The following is a 12,915-nucleotide window of genomic DNA, read 5'->3' as shown; positions in this document are numbered from 1 at the left end:
GTAGATTTTATGATGAATTATCATTTTGTGGGAACATGATAATATTATGAATTTTTATAATAGAAATTGGCGTACGAGCCAAGAGTTTTATATATTTTGTCGGCGTACGGGTCAAATTATGTATATGATTTGCCGACATACGGGCCAAGCTATATATATGTGTGTGTGTGTATAGAAGACTGGTATCGTTTTTTACTTTTGTTAGTTTAATGGTCTTTGAACAAAACCTACACCTTTTTGGGCCATTCCTTCGATCAAGTTTGCCTTCCTGTTCAGGACACTTTGGGTCAAATATAATTCTGATGTTGAACATTGAAACATTTGTATTATTTCATATGGTAGTCCACAATATATTCTAAGTCAGGAAAAAAAAAATCCCACTTTGGATCAAATATAATTCTGATATTGAAAATAGAAACATTTGTATCACAAATGATAGTCCCCAATTTATTTTTAGGTCTAAAAAAAAAATCCGCCTTGCTAATACAATGGAGATCCTATTCACAGCAAGGATTGACTAAGAGACCGCTTCCACCTTCCAAGCTTCTCTCTTCCCTGTAATATATATGTGTGTGTGTGTGTGTGTATATATTAGTCGAACTTCTATATCGTAAAACAAATTCTCTTCCATGTCAAGAATAATTGAACAACAAAAACAGATGCTTTATCAAGGGAAGGGGAATGAAACGAGTTAAAACGGACAAAATTGTACACAACTTTCACAAAAGGTGCCATGTCAATGCTAGAACAACAAAACTTGACAATACTTTTTGTTTCAAATCTATGGGACTTGGTGAGACAATCCAAATGCTCCACCTATCGAATGGGTTGTTAAGGTTCCATGTCAATGCTATAACAACAAACTTGACACATTTTGTGGCAAATCTATGGGACTTGGTGAGACTGTCCAAATGCTCCACCTATCGAATGTTTTGTTAAAAAAATTCTTTTAAGGCAAATCTTTGGCTTTTGCAGTACAACTTGCAAGCCTAATTGAATATTTGGTTATTATATTTTATTTTATTCCTTAAAAATGAAATAATATAAATTTGGCACGTAGTATATTTAATACTAATAATATTCAGTACAATTTTACAATCAAAGCGAGCTTAATTCAAGCATGTCGAGCACAGCTTTAAGAACATGCAATTAAATCAAAGCTTGAGTTCAAGAATTATAACATCAATTAAGTTCAAGCTGAGTTCCAATGTTTAAAATTTTCAAGCCGAGTTGAGTAAGTTTGAGTATCACACTATGTTGACTCGACTCAAATCCATTACACCCTTATTTATTCCCCTTTTTAGGTTTCCATAAAACGTAGAAACTGCCAAACTGGATGACCGTGCTTATACTTCTAGGCATAGGTTGGGACATTTTTAAAAAAATATATACTTCTATTATGTACTATATATAATACTAATTGTTAATAGTTATTTAGTCATTTAGCATTATTATTAATTGTTAGAGTTTGGTTAGTAATAAGAATGAGTTAGTAAGGGTATTATGGTCATTTCAATTGTATTTGACATAAATTATAAATAGAGGGAGAGACCTATATTTGAGTTTAGGTCTTTCATTTTACCCAATTATTCAACATGGTATTAGAGCATGATTCTGAAACCTAAACCCTAATTTTTACCACCACCATCAAAACCGAAGCCTAAAATCCAATATCTGCTGTGTTTATCATTGTAGAAGAATTTCCAGCAATGCTACCCTAGAAAACAGCCAGCAGTAGCAGAAAATCAGACCAGTCACTGGAACTTTCTGGGTGACACTGCCAATTCGAGAGCATCAAATCTACTATAGGTTTTGCAAAATCAACACCATAGTAACCCAGAGACGCTGCTGATCTACCCCCCACTGAAATCCCATTTCCAGGCAGTGCCCCAGGTGCCCTCATGTGCCAGTCAAAGGCTACAAGGGCCAATCCCATGCGCCGTCGCATGAAGCTACTTTCAGGCATGGTTTTGACCTGAAATCATCCAGCAGTGATCCAATCACTCTATTGACATGTTATTGAGATTTTTCTTGATGTTTTTTTGCCCAAAGATCTCACCTTTTTTAATTGCTCAAGTGCAGCACCCAAGGAATGGTTGTTTGATGCTTCATGAGGCAGTTTATCAATGGGTCTGAAACAGTGGGATTTGCTGTGTTTTTTTATTCAATATTCTAATTCCTTCCATATATCAAAATATCAAGTTGTTGGACATGTGTTTTGCTCAAAGATCCAATCTTTGTTGTGACCATGCACTCGTGATAATTCGTTAGTTGTTGTTCGGTGTTAATAACAGTCATTGGTGACTTTCTTGGAGCAGTGGCAGTGCTCATAAGCTGTTTTTGTGAGGCTGTCGCAGTGTTATATAAGCTAGTTGGTGATTTGTCTATGGTAGTTTCAGTGGTTTACCTCTCCAATTGTTCCAATGCTGTGTGTTGCTTTCTTGGGGCTGCGTCGGAGTTTCTTGGTGCTGCGGCAGCCTTGAACTAATTTATTTGTGACTTGTTCATTGTGGGTCACCTTATTCATGGTTGTTCCAATTGTTCCAATAATTAATCTTATGATCATTGGTCTGAGTTCGTGAATGTTGGGATGCAGTCTGCAAATCTCAAAAGTATGGTTCCTTCGTTAGTCACTTGTTTGATAGGAGTATTCAAAGTTTCTACAGTATCAATCGTCTCAACAAGCATCTTATCACATTGCGTCTTTTGCCCAAAAAGTTAATCCTACAGTCTATATGTCATTTGGTATCCTTCCAACTAGTCCTTAGGTTATCGATTACCAGACCATTTAACGGAGCAACCAAATTCTTTTCTGATCTCTAGTATCCTAAAAATTTACCTCAAGTGACCCTTACTGATGGGTCCACTATTGCTGTTAAGGGGATGGGAACAGTAAATCCTACTCCTTCCATCTCCCTCTCTTCTGATTTTTACATTCCTAAAGCTCCTTTCAAACTCATGTCGGTTAGTAATCTTACAAAGTCAATAAATTGTTCTATCACATTCTTTCTTGATTTTGTGGTTATTCAAGATCTAACGATGAGAAAGACAATTGGCACAAGACATGAGGCTCGTGGACTTACTACTTTGAGTCGCCTTCTCCACCCATTGCTTGCACAGTCGCAGCTACACTACTTCAAATCCATTGTCGCCTTGGTATCCTTAGACAAGTTGAAACAACTAGTTCCTACATTGAGTTTTGTGTCTAATCTTGAGTGTGAGTCTTGTCAATTAGGCAAGCATCATTGTGTTCCCTTTGCTTCCCAAGTCGACAAACGAGTGGTTAGTCCTTTCATGCTAGCCCATTCTGATATTTAGGGTCCTAATCGTGTCACATCAAAGTTGGGGTTCCAGTACTTTGTTACATTTGTTGATGACTACTCTAGGATGACTTGGTTATAATTCATGAAAGATCGTTCTAAGTTGTTTGATAACTTTTGTGCCTTCCGTTCCCAAATAAAAACTCAATTTGATATGCGTTAGGATACTTTGTAATGATAATGCTAAGGAGTACTTCAATACCCAATTCGATACTTAAATGACTAACTTTGGTATGATCCATTAGTCGTCTTGTGCCCACACTCCACAACAAAATGGGATTGCAAAGTGAAAAAACAGATATATTCTTGAAGTCACTTGTACCTTATTGTATCAAATGAATGTCCCTAAATTTTTTTGGAGTGATGCTATGCTCAGCTTGCTCCCTCATCAATAAAACGCCATCCTCTGTCCTTGGCGGTAAAATCTCATATTCAGTTATCTTTCCTAAGGCTCCTTTGCTCTCCCTTCCTCTTCGTATATTCAGTTGAGTGAACTCCAAGAATGGATAAGTTGGATCCTCGTGCTATCAAATATATTTTCCCAAGCTATTCCTATACTCCACAACAAAATGGGATTGCAAAGTGAAAAAACAGATATATTCTTGAAGTCACTTGTACCTTATTCAAATGAATGTCCCTAAATTTTTTTGGAGTGATGCCATGCTCAGCTTGCTCCCTCATCAATAAAACGCCATCCTCTGTCCTTGGCGGTAAAATCTCATATTCAGTTATCTTTCCTAAGGCTCCTTTGTTCTCCCTTCCTCTTCGTATATTCAGTTGTGTGTCCTTTGTCCATCAGTGAACTCCAAGAATGGATAAGTTGGATCCTCGTGCTATCAAATATATTTTCCCAAGCTATTCCTATACTCAAAAAGGATATCAATGTTATAGTTATACTTTACATCGATTCTTTGTCTTTGCTGATGTCACTCTCTTTAAGTCTACATCATACTACTTTGATTCCTTGAGTTTTGTTGACCTTGAGGAGTCCCTTCTACCTAGCCTTCCAAATCCAAACATATTACTTGTGCCCAATCCTCCTACATCTTCATCCAATATGAGTCGTTCTAGCCGCTTGGATCATCCCAATTTGTAGGTATAACCCCCTCTGTCCCTTTTCATTGATAACTTGGTATTGTATTTATCTTTCACATTTCTCGAACCCCTCTTGATTTTTTCACATTTTCATATGATAGTTAATAGTTAAACATGTAAAATAGATAAAGTTTTAAGAGCAAGGAAAATGAAAAATTCTTCATTTTATTCTTTACGTGTAGGGTTACGTCCTGGATCATTAGATAGGAATTATTAGTACTCTGTCTTTTGTTGCTTTTCCAAAATCTATTTCTAAATCCCTATTCCATTTTGGGTGGCGGACAACAGTGGTTGAAGAGATGCATGCACTACATGATAATGATACTTGGGATTTGGTTCCTCTTCCTCCTGATTAAGTCTATCGTTGGTTGTTATTGGGTGTACAATGTGAAAGTCAATCCTAATGGTTCTGTGGCTCATTTGAAGGTTCACCTCGTTCGTAGGGGTATACTCAAGTGTATGGTTTGGATTATTCAAACACATTCTCTACAGTCGCTAAACTTGTCTCGGTACGTTTGTTCATTTCTTTAGCCATCACTTGTCATTGGCCTCCACATCAGTTAGATGCGAAGAATACTTTCCTACATGGTGATCTTCATAAGGAGGTATATATGGAGCAACCATCTCAGTTTGTTGTTCAGGGTGGGGGGGAGGGGATCAGGCTCAGTATGTTGACTTAAAAAATCATTGTATGGATTAAAACAATCTCCAGGAGCATGCTTTGGCCTTTTTAGTGTTGTAGTACTTGAGTTTGGCCTTCATTGGTGTGCAATAAATCATTTTATATTTTATCGTCATACTCCATCTAGCAAGATTTTGATTATTGTGTATGTGGATGACATTATGATCATTGGCGATGATGATCGAGGCATCCAAGACCTAAAGATTTTCCTACAGAGTAAGCTTCAAACCAAGGACTTGAGACCATTGAAGTACTTCTTGGGTATAGAAGTATCGAGAACTTGTACAAGAACTATCTTGTCACAAAGGAAGTATGTTCTTGATCTTTTATATGATACAGGGCTATTGGGATCCAAACTTATTGATACACCTATCGATTCCAATAGTAAGTTTGTTAGATATGGGTGATTTGTTGCCTAACCCAGGTCGATACCAGAGAGTTGTTGAAAAGTTGAATTATCTCACAGTCATCCGACCAGATAGAGCCTTCGCAACAAGTGTGTGAGTCAGCATCTTGATTCCTCGAGAACAAGTCATTGGGATGCAGTAATTCACATTTTGAGATATTTTAAAGGTGCACCAGGGAGAGGTATCTTATATCAAGGTCAAGGTCACACTCATATTTAGGGATATATAGATGCAGATTGGGCTGGGTAACCTTCAGACTGAAGATTCAAAACCAAGTATTGTTTCGTTGTCGGTGATAATCCGATGCCTTGAAAAAGTAAGAAACAAATTGTGGTAGCAAGGTTGATTACTGAGTTAGAATACAAGGCTCTGACGCATAATCAAGTTGCTATTCATATTGCCTACAACCCTGTCTTCCATAAGCGGACAAAGCACATTGAAATTGATTGCCATTTTATTGAAGAGAAACTAGTACAAAAGCTAATTACAACCACTCATTAAAGCCTTGGGAGGTGCTCGTGTGAACTTCATTTGTAATAAGCTAGGAGCATATGATATATATGCTCCAACTTGAGAAGTGTTACTAGTTATTTAGTCATTTAGCATTATTATTAATTGTTAGAGTTTGGTTAGTAATAAGTGAGTTAGTAAAGGTATTATGATCATTCCTATTGTACTTGGCATATATTAGAAATAGAGGGAGAGACCTATTATTGAGTTTAGGCCTTCCATTTTACCCAATTATTCAACACTAATATTCAGTACAATTTTACAATCAAAGCAAGCTTAATGAAGCAAGTTGAGCTTAGTTTTAAGAAGATGCAATTGAATCAGGCTTGAGTTCAAGAATTATAACATAATTAAGTTCAAGTTGAGTTTCTAAGTTCAAAATTTTCAAGCCGAATTGAGTAAGTTTGAGTATCTCAATATGTTGACTCGACTCAAATCCATTACACACTTATTTATTCCCCTTTTTTGGTTTCCATAAAATGTAGAAATTGCCAAACTGGATGACCATGCTTATACTTCCAGGCATTGGTTGGGACATTTTTAAAAAATAAAACTTCAAAAAGTCCATTTTACTACATTGACACCAAGGTAAAAAGCATCATGCATAATAAAGATTTTCTTAATGAAAATCTCACAAAAATTTTATAGGATGTAACTTCCTTTACAGCCTATGTATCAAAATGTAGTGAAGCAAGCTTATCATTTCTCCCATACCTTACGAGGTTGAATGGCCAATTCGTTATCCACTATGGATATTGCCTTAATGCCGAGGGGATGCAACACCTCTTCATAACTGCATGTATGTAAATTTGTTATGGGTGTCCAAACAAATAAATATCACTACATGATCAAGTTTTCATTGAGGTTAGCAATACAAGATGAGAAATCTGAAAAAATAAATAAATAAAAAGAAAATTATATATAAGTTCTTGAGCAAATAATTGTTGAACAAAACCAATAACCACACAATTTTTGCATGCCATTGACTTAATCATAGTCAACATTTCATCAAGGTTAAAATTTGATATTTAATATTTAATTAAAATTTTAACCATCAAAATTTGATGATTTTAAAAAATGCTTGAACAAATATTTTAAAATGTAAAACAAAATACAAAATATAAGGTTAAGAATTACTCAGCAACAGATACTTTATACGGAGGTCCACCAACATGATCACTTACCTGCTGCCAAAAAAATTATTTATCAATATAATTATTAAGAACTATTCAAACAGACATTGCTTTAACTTAGAAGACTTCTTAAAAAAGATATGTTAAAACTCTTTTGGAATATGGAAGGACCCTTTAAATCTCAACACAGAATCATATTGTTTTAACTTTAAAGGTGGGGAAAAGGCCTTGTAAATTCATAATATTGAGAAAATGAATTTTTGTTAGAATATTCAAACAGTAAATTGTTGTGTGCTTAGAAATTATGCCTATTACAGAGGGCAAAAGAAGAAAGAAAGAAAAGGACTAATGGCCACCGGAAACATAAGAGTCATGAGCTCTCCATCTGGTTTTAAAAGATCTTCAACTCGCTTTGCCCATGCTGGTCTCATTTCCAGTTCAATTGCACAAAAGAACCTGTGAAATATCAACTCTCAAAACAAAATTCCCACAATGGAATAGATAAACTTAAAATTGAGGCAAACTTACGTATAATCAAAAATGAGATCATATAACTCAGTTGGGTGCCAAGCGAAGAAATCTTCCTTGAAGAAGGAAAAATAATCGATACTAGGTGAAGAGGATGACAACTGGTTGGCAATATATACAGAAAAATACAGCAAAAACAATAAAAGAAGTTATATGAACTGCAATTTTTGTAATATGACAACAAACATCGTTGATGACTACATTCTTGTTAGGATTTATTCAATCCTCAAAAGAAATTATAAACTGCAATTTTTTAATGTAATATGAAGATAAACATCCATGATGATCTACGTTTTTGTTAGGATTTATTGAGTCCTTTTCGTTGTTCTCAGTCAATCTCAGAGTATGGTAAAAGTTCAAGATGACAAAAATATGTTATTTATTGAACTTCAAAACAACCACGAATTCTTCAAGCTCAAGCTGAATTCACAATGAAATACATAAAATTCTTGACTAGGCAGAATACATCAATTTATTGATCTATTTTCAGATACCAGTCAAAGCCGAGCAAACTCCTAAAGACAAGAAGAAATTAAGTTGTCATGGATAAACATAATAAAATTTACCAATTTTTTATTCAGAAGGACCTATAAGAAATTTAATAAACTCAACTTATGATAATTCATAAGAAATTTGGTTTGTTTATAAATTTTTTTTTTTTTTTTTTAAAAAGGAGAAGTAAAACAGTGTAAAAACTTAGAATATGCTCAACAAAGACCACTGATGGCATTCATGAGGAAAGGGGGATGCAGCAACTGGTTCATTCAAAGAGGATTACATGGCGCTACTGGGGAAGAATTTGAAAGGACATGGTCCAAGACAATATATAATGCGACTTAAGCTCCTTGCATTTTTACTATTGTAATTAGGCATAAGCAATGTGGAAGAGAAGAGCAATCAAGAATGTTATTTAGTGGAAGGTTCAGCTTCCTTAGTCATGTATGTTATCATGGATACAAAACAATGTCCAAAAGAACAAAAGAGAGGATAATAACTATCTTAATGAGTTTGATTCACCTAAGTATTGTTCTTACCTCAATTGCCTTATTAATAGCCTTTTCGGATATATCCAGTCCTACAACAAAACGTTCAGGGCATGCCATTGCCACTACATCATGACCCTGTCAAATTAGTTTTGGCCAAAACAGCAGCATCAAAATTTTGTAAATACATAGGGTTGCAGCAACTGCTTGTACATTGATCTGTACTTAATCCACTTCAAAGGATGAAGTTATTTTTTCAAAACCCACAGAAAATAAAATGAAATAATTCAAGTTTTATATGGTGTCAAATTCATTAACATTGGGAGAATGGAGTTCAAGCCTTGAATTTGGGTTGTGTGGATCTGGACAAAAAAATGCTATAAAAAATATATTGAACTTTGTTGCATTTCACACAACACCAAATCCATGGCTGGAACTTCATGTTCCCAACACCACAAAGTGTCCATCTTATGGGGTCCATGTAAGCAACCAAAACAGTAAAAAAATTTCGTAAGGTTGGTTTTGAGATATTGGCCTATATTTATGTTCACATTCATTTTTCTGCACTTACAATGAGATAGTAAGTAAGGATTTAATAGCCCTGAATTTGTCAAAAGAAATAGTCCATGATCGCATAAATTGGCGAAAAAAGATTCATACAATCGACCCCACCTAATTGGACTTAAGGCTTAGTTTTATTGTTGTTGTTGTTGTATTCCTTTTTTTGCACTTCCCATGCATTTAAAATTCAACCCCTTCACTGGTGCATAAAAAGGTGGCAGTCAACGCTGCTCCCACCCCCCTCCCCTTGAGCGCACATGAATATACACATATATTCATATATATAGACACCACACACATACATATACACACATATAATAATAATAATAATAATAATAATAATAATAATAATAAGGAAGTCTAAAACAAGCCAACATTAAGCCTAATTAACAGTCGCTCAAATGTAGCAACAAGTCCTTCTCATCCCAGGAAGGGACACCAAACGCAACCCAAGCACAAAAATTAGTTAGAGCCATAACAAGCATCATAGAGGAAAGTTAAATCCATATTACTCTTTAATATTAGCATATTGCACGCTATCATAGAAGAAATATTGGGTTGCAAATAGGAATTGACAAATGCAACTTATTGCATTGACTCATGCTTTTTCAAAGATTTTAAACATCTTTATTACAGGTGAGATAGTTCTAGCCACATCAATTTGGTTAGTAATGGACCAAACAGTGTATCTATGTGTGTGTAAGAACTTGCACATGCATGTGTGCACGGGTTGAAGAGTATACTGAGAACTACGAACCTCACTACCAGGGCCAAAAAAAAGAGATCCACTTACGCTGCCGCATCCTGGGACTAGAACCCTTCCCATGGGGAGAGCTCCAATCTGATTGAGATGTGTAACGATAGGTGTTGGACATCCCAGGTCCCATGGGGTCAATCCTTCCTCCCAGCATTTTTCCCAACCACCTGATCCTGTTCATTTTAGAAGAGTAAAGCAAAACCAAAGCCCAACCAGAAACACATCCAACAAGCACAAACTTCAATGAGAAAACACACAACTGAGCATATGCACAAGCACACAGAGAATGAGAGAGGCCAACCAACTAATGCACCTCAAATGAAAACTGCAATTGGGATCTCATTTTCTAGTTATGTCAACTATCATCTGGGTTCGGCATCACAGCTTAACCTTCTAGGATGTAGCCTGATTTCTAATCAGACGTGGGAAAGAGCTTTCATTTTTCACTCACGGATTTTAAATAATTACAAATTACATCGTTTTCCAAATTCTTGAATATGAACATTGGAAAACTGAAAATAATGTGATGCTTTCGTAAATTTTTTTTCCAGAACAGTGGCAGCAGTGGCGTGCTTTTTTTTGTTGTCTTGTAAATCATTAGTTGATCCCTTTAGATGTCAATTTCAAGAGTATCAGCAATAAACAATTCGAGCTCTTGTATGAGTAATTGACTCGTCGTTATTAATAATTGAATATGTGTAAATTAAAACATTGATAGTTAAATTTTTGTCGATCCCATTATGTCCAAGTTCCTGAAAATTGATCTTCCTCGTACAAAATCGAGTTACAGAAAAGAGAGAGAGAGAGAGAGAGAGAGAGAGAGAGAGAGAGAGAGAGAGAGAGAGAGAGAGAGAGAGAGAGAGAGGTGGTACGTCAGCTAAGGAGAGAGATGGCTACCAGTGGAACCGCTGTAGACGAGTTGTTGCATCTGATGAACTTTAGGGTTGGACTGTATGCTGCTTCGTGCAGCATTAGTCCGTCCTTCTCCGTCGTTCATTCTCGATCTCTGCGGTGTGTGACTAAAATGGGGGTTTTTCTGTGGGAGAAGGGGGCGGCCGGCGGATAAAAGGGCGTTGGATAGCGAAGCAAACCAGAAGCGTGTCCGCATCATTTTCTGACCGCCCTCGACTCCCGCCACCAGCAGACGCAGCTAGGGGCGTGGGCGCGGGGCATTGGCCCATTGTAGAATCCGCTCCGCTGGCGTCTTAGCCACGCCCCTTTTAGACACCACCGAGTATAGGGGTGGCAAAACTTGTCCAAACTCAATTGATCACTCGTCCATTTAAAACATATTTGAATTTTAAAAGGTTAACCTGTTTTTAAACGGGTGAACCTGTATTCGAGTCGGGTCATTGACCGGGTGACTCATTTATTTGGCTCCTATATATATATATAAACCCAACCCACTAACCCTACCCACTTAGCTACAACTGCTACCCTACTGAGATAAAACATAAATGTAGTAATCCGAACTCAACAATTAAAAAAAGAAAAGGAGAAAAGAAAATTTTAAAGGTGGAAACATCAGACTTCGTCAACGAATCCCCTGTTTTCATCGACAAGAGCCCTTCTGTGGTTCGTTGCCTAAATTCAGGCGTCGTCGACGAAGAAATACTAAGGGAGATTGCAGGTACAGGGTTCGTCGACAAAGGCGTCATTTCGTCGATGAATTTGACCGAGTCAAGGGGGCTATAAAAGGAAATATTGTTTTCTTCTTCATTAAGAAAACTAAATCTCTCTCTCTCTCTCTCTCTCTCTCTCTCTCTCTCTCTCTCTCTCTCTCTCTCTCTCTCTCTCTTTTTGATCTCTCGCTGTTCGTTGCTCATTTCGACGAACGGAAGTTACCATGAGGATCAGGGGCAAATCTCTACAAGTCTAGCGGAGTGAATTCTTGAACTAGGGAAAAAGCTAGGGTTCAATTTTTGAGTTTTCGATCTATTTCGGTTTCTTTTTCGAAAACAGGTAAGGGGATTAAGTTAATGCAGCATTTTAATGATTTTGAACCGATTGAAATATGATTTGAGTATGTATATTATGTTTTCAATTATCCTTTTAAAAACCGACCGTTCAAAATGATTTTTTTTTTTCCAAATCTAGGATATATGATATGATATTTTGAGTAGAAATGAACAGTGGAAAGCTCAGTTTGATCTCACAAACCATTTATACAATGTTCTTCTTGTTTGCCTACGACTTATGTTTTAAATATGAAAAATTGTGTGATAGGTGAATACTGTTTTGAGAGTTATGGTAATACCATAAATGAGAATGTTTGTGAAATACTAAATTGTTTGAGAAATGTGTTGGAAGTGCTTGAGAAATGTAGGGATTTTTTTATGAGAGGGCCAAGGGCTGAGTTTTACCAGACGGCCAAGGGCTGGAGTTTTATTTAGTGGCTGAGAGCCGAGTTGTAACAGAGGGCCGAGGCCGAGTTTATATTAAACGGCGCGAGGCCAGGATTTATAAAATGACAGATTTTATGTGAAATGAGTTTAAAGTACAGTTTTAATTACTTAAATTGCATGATATGCTCTAAGAACCCTAAGGACCCAGTTGTTATGAGCATAGTATTGTTGCTAGAGAGAGGTTCACCAGTTGACCGTGTGCGCCCACACTATACTTGAGAGTAGTGTTGGGTGGTCTAGCCGATTGACCCAGGTAAAGGTGTACGTTACCTTCCTTGGAAGTACCTACCAGGAAGTGGTAAGACAATCGAACCTACAAGTGAGTTGTAGAAGCCTGCAAACGTAGATCGTAGGGAATGACTTGGTCTAGGTTGATCCCCCAAGTTTTAGTCCAGTCTTCGGGCAGCACAACCCTAACCACGAGGGTTTATACATGACGTTTAGTTCTAGAGGAAGAGTCTTTTATGCATACTTGTATATTTATGTAAATGAGGTAATTGTTTTCAATACTGATTTATACTATGAGAAATGAGC

At 36.5% G+C, this 12,915-nt stretch overlaps 1 protein-coding gene across 13 annotated transcripts; it reads right to left on the bottom strand.

The window, feature by feature from the left end:
* Positions 1–381: 381 nt before the first annotated feature.
* On the bottom strand, positions 382–11,250 carry LOC131150284 (thiocyanate methyltransferase 1-like). 13 transcript variants are annotated; one of them, XM_058100896.1, is made up of 8 exons: positions 10,874–11,250; positions 9,977–10,149; positions 8,710–8,796; positions 7,676–7,776; positions 7,504–7,603; positions 7,152–7,201; positions 6,729–6,807; positions 382–555 (listed from the first exon to the last, which is right to left on the bottom strand). In XM_058100896.1, exons 1-8 carry the CDS (start codon positions 11,085–11,087, stop codon positions 502–504), a joined length of 858 nt encoding a protein of 285 aa, XP_057956879.1. In that variant the 5' UTR covers positions 11,088–11,250; the 3' UTR covers positions 382–501. The 13 variants fall into 13 exon arrangements, 12 of the variants coding, with proteins under 12 accessions (XP_057956879.1, XP_057956881.1, XP_057956883.1 ...); XM_058100898.1 differs by having other exon boundaries at positions 10,013–10,149; XM_058100900.1 differs by having other exon boundaries at positions 7,676–7,731; positions 10,874–11,210.
* Between the last annotated feature and the right edge of the window lie 1,665 nt (positions 11,251–12,915).

This window comes from Malania oleifera, chromosome 3, assembly GCF_029873635.1.
Source record: "Malania oleifera isolate guangnan ecotype guangnan chromosome 3, ASM2987363v1, whole genome shotgun sequence".
Lineage (NCBI taxonomy): Eukaryota > Viridiplantae > Streptophyta > Magnoliopsida > Santalales > Ximeniaceae > Malania > Malania oleifera.
The sequence above is the reverse complement of the archived record's forward strand: the minus strand, read 5'-3'. Positions and strand labels throughout refer to the sequence as shown.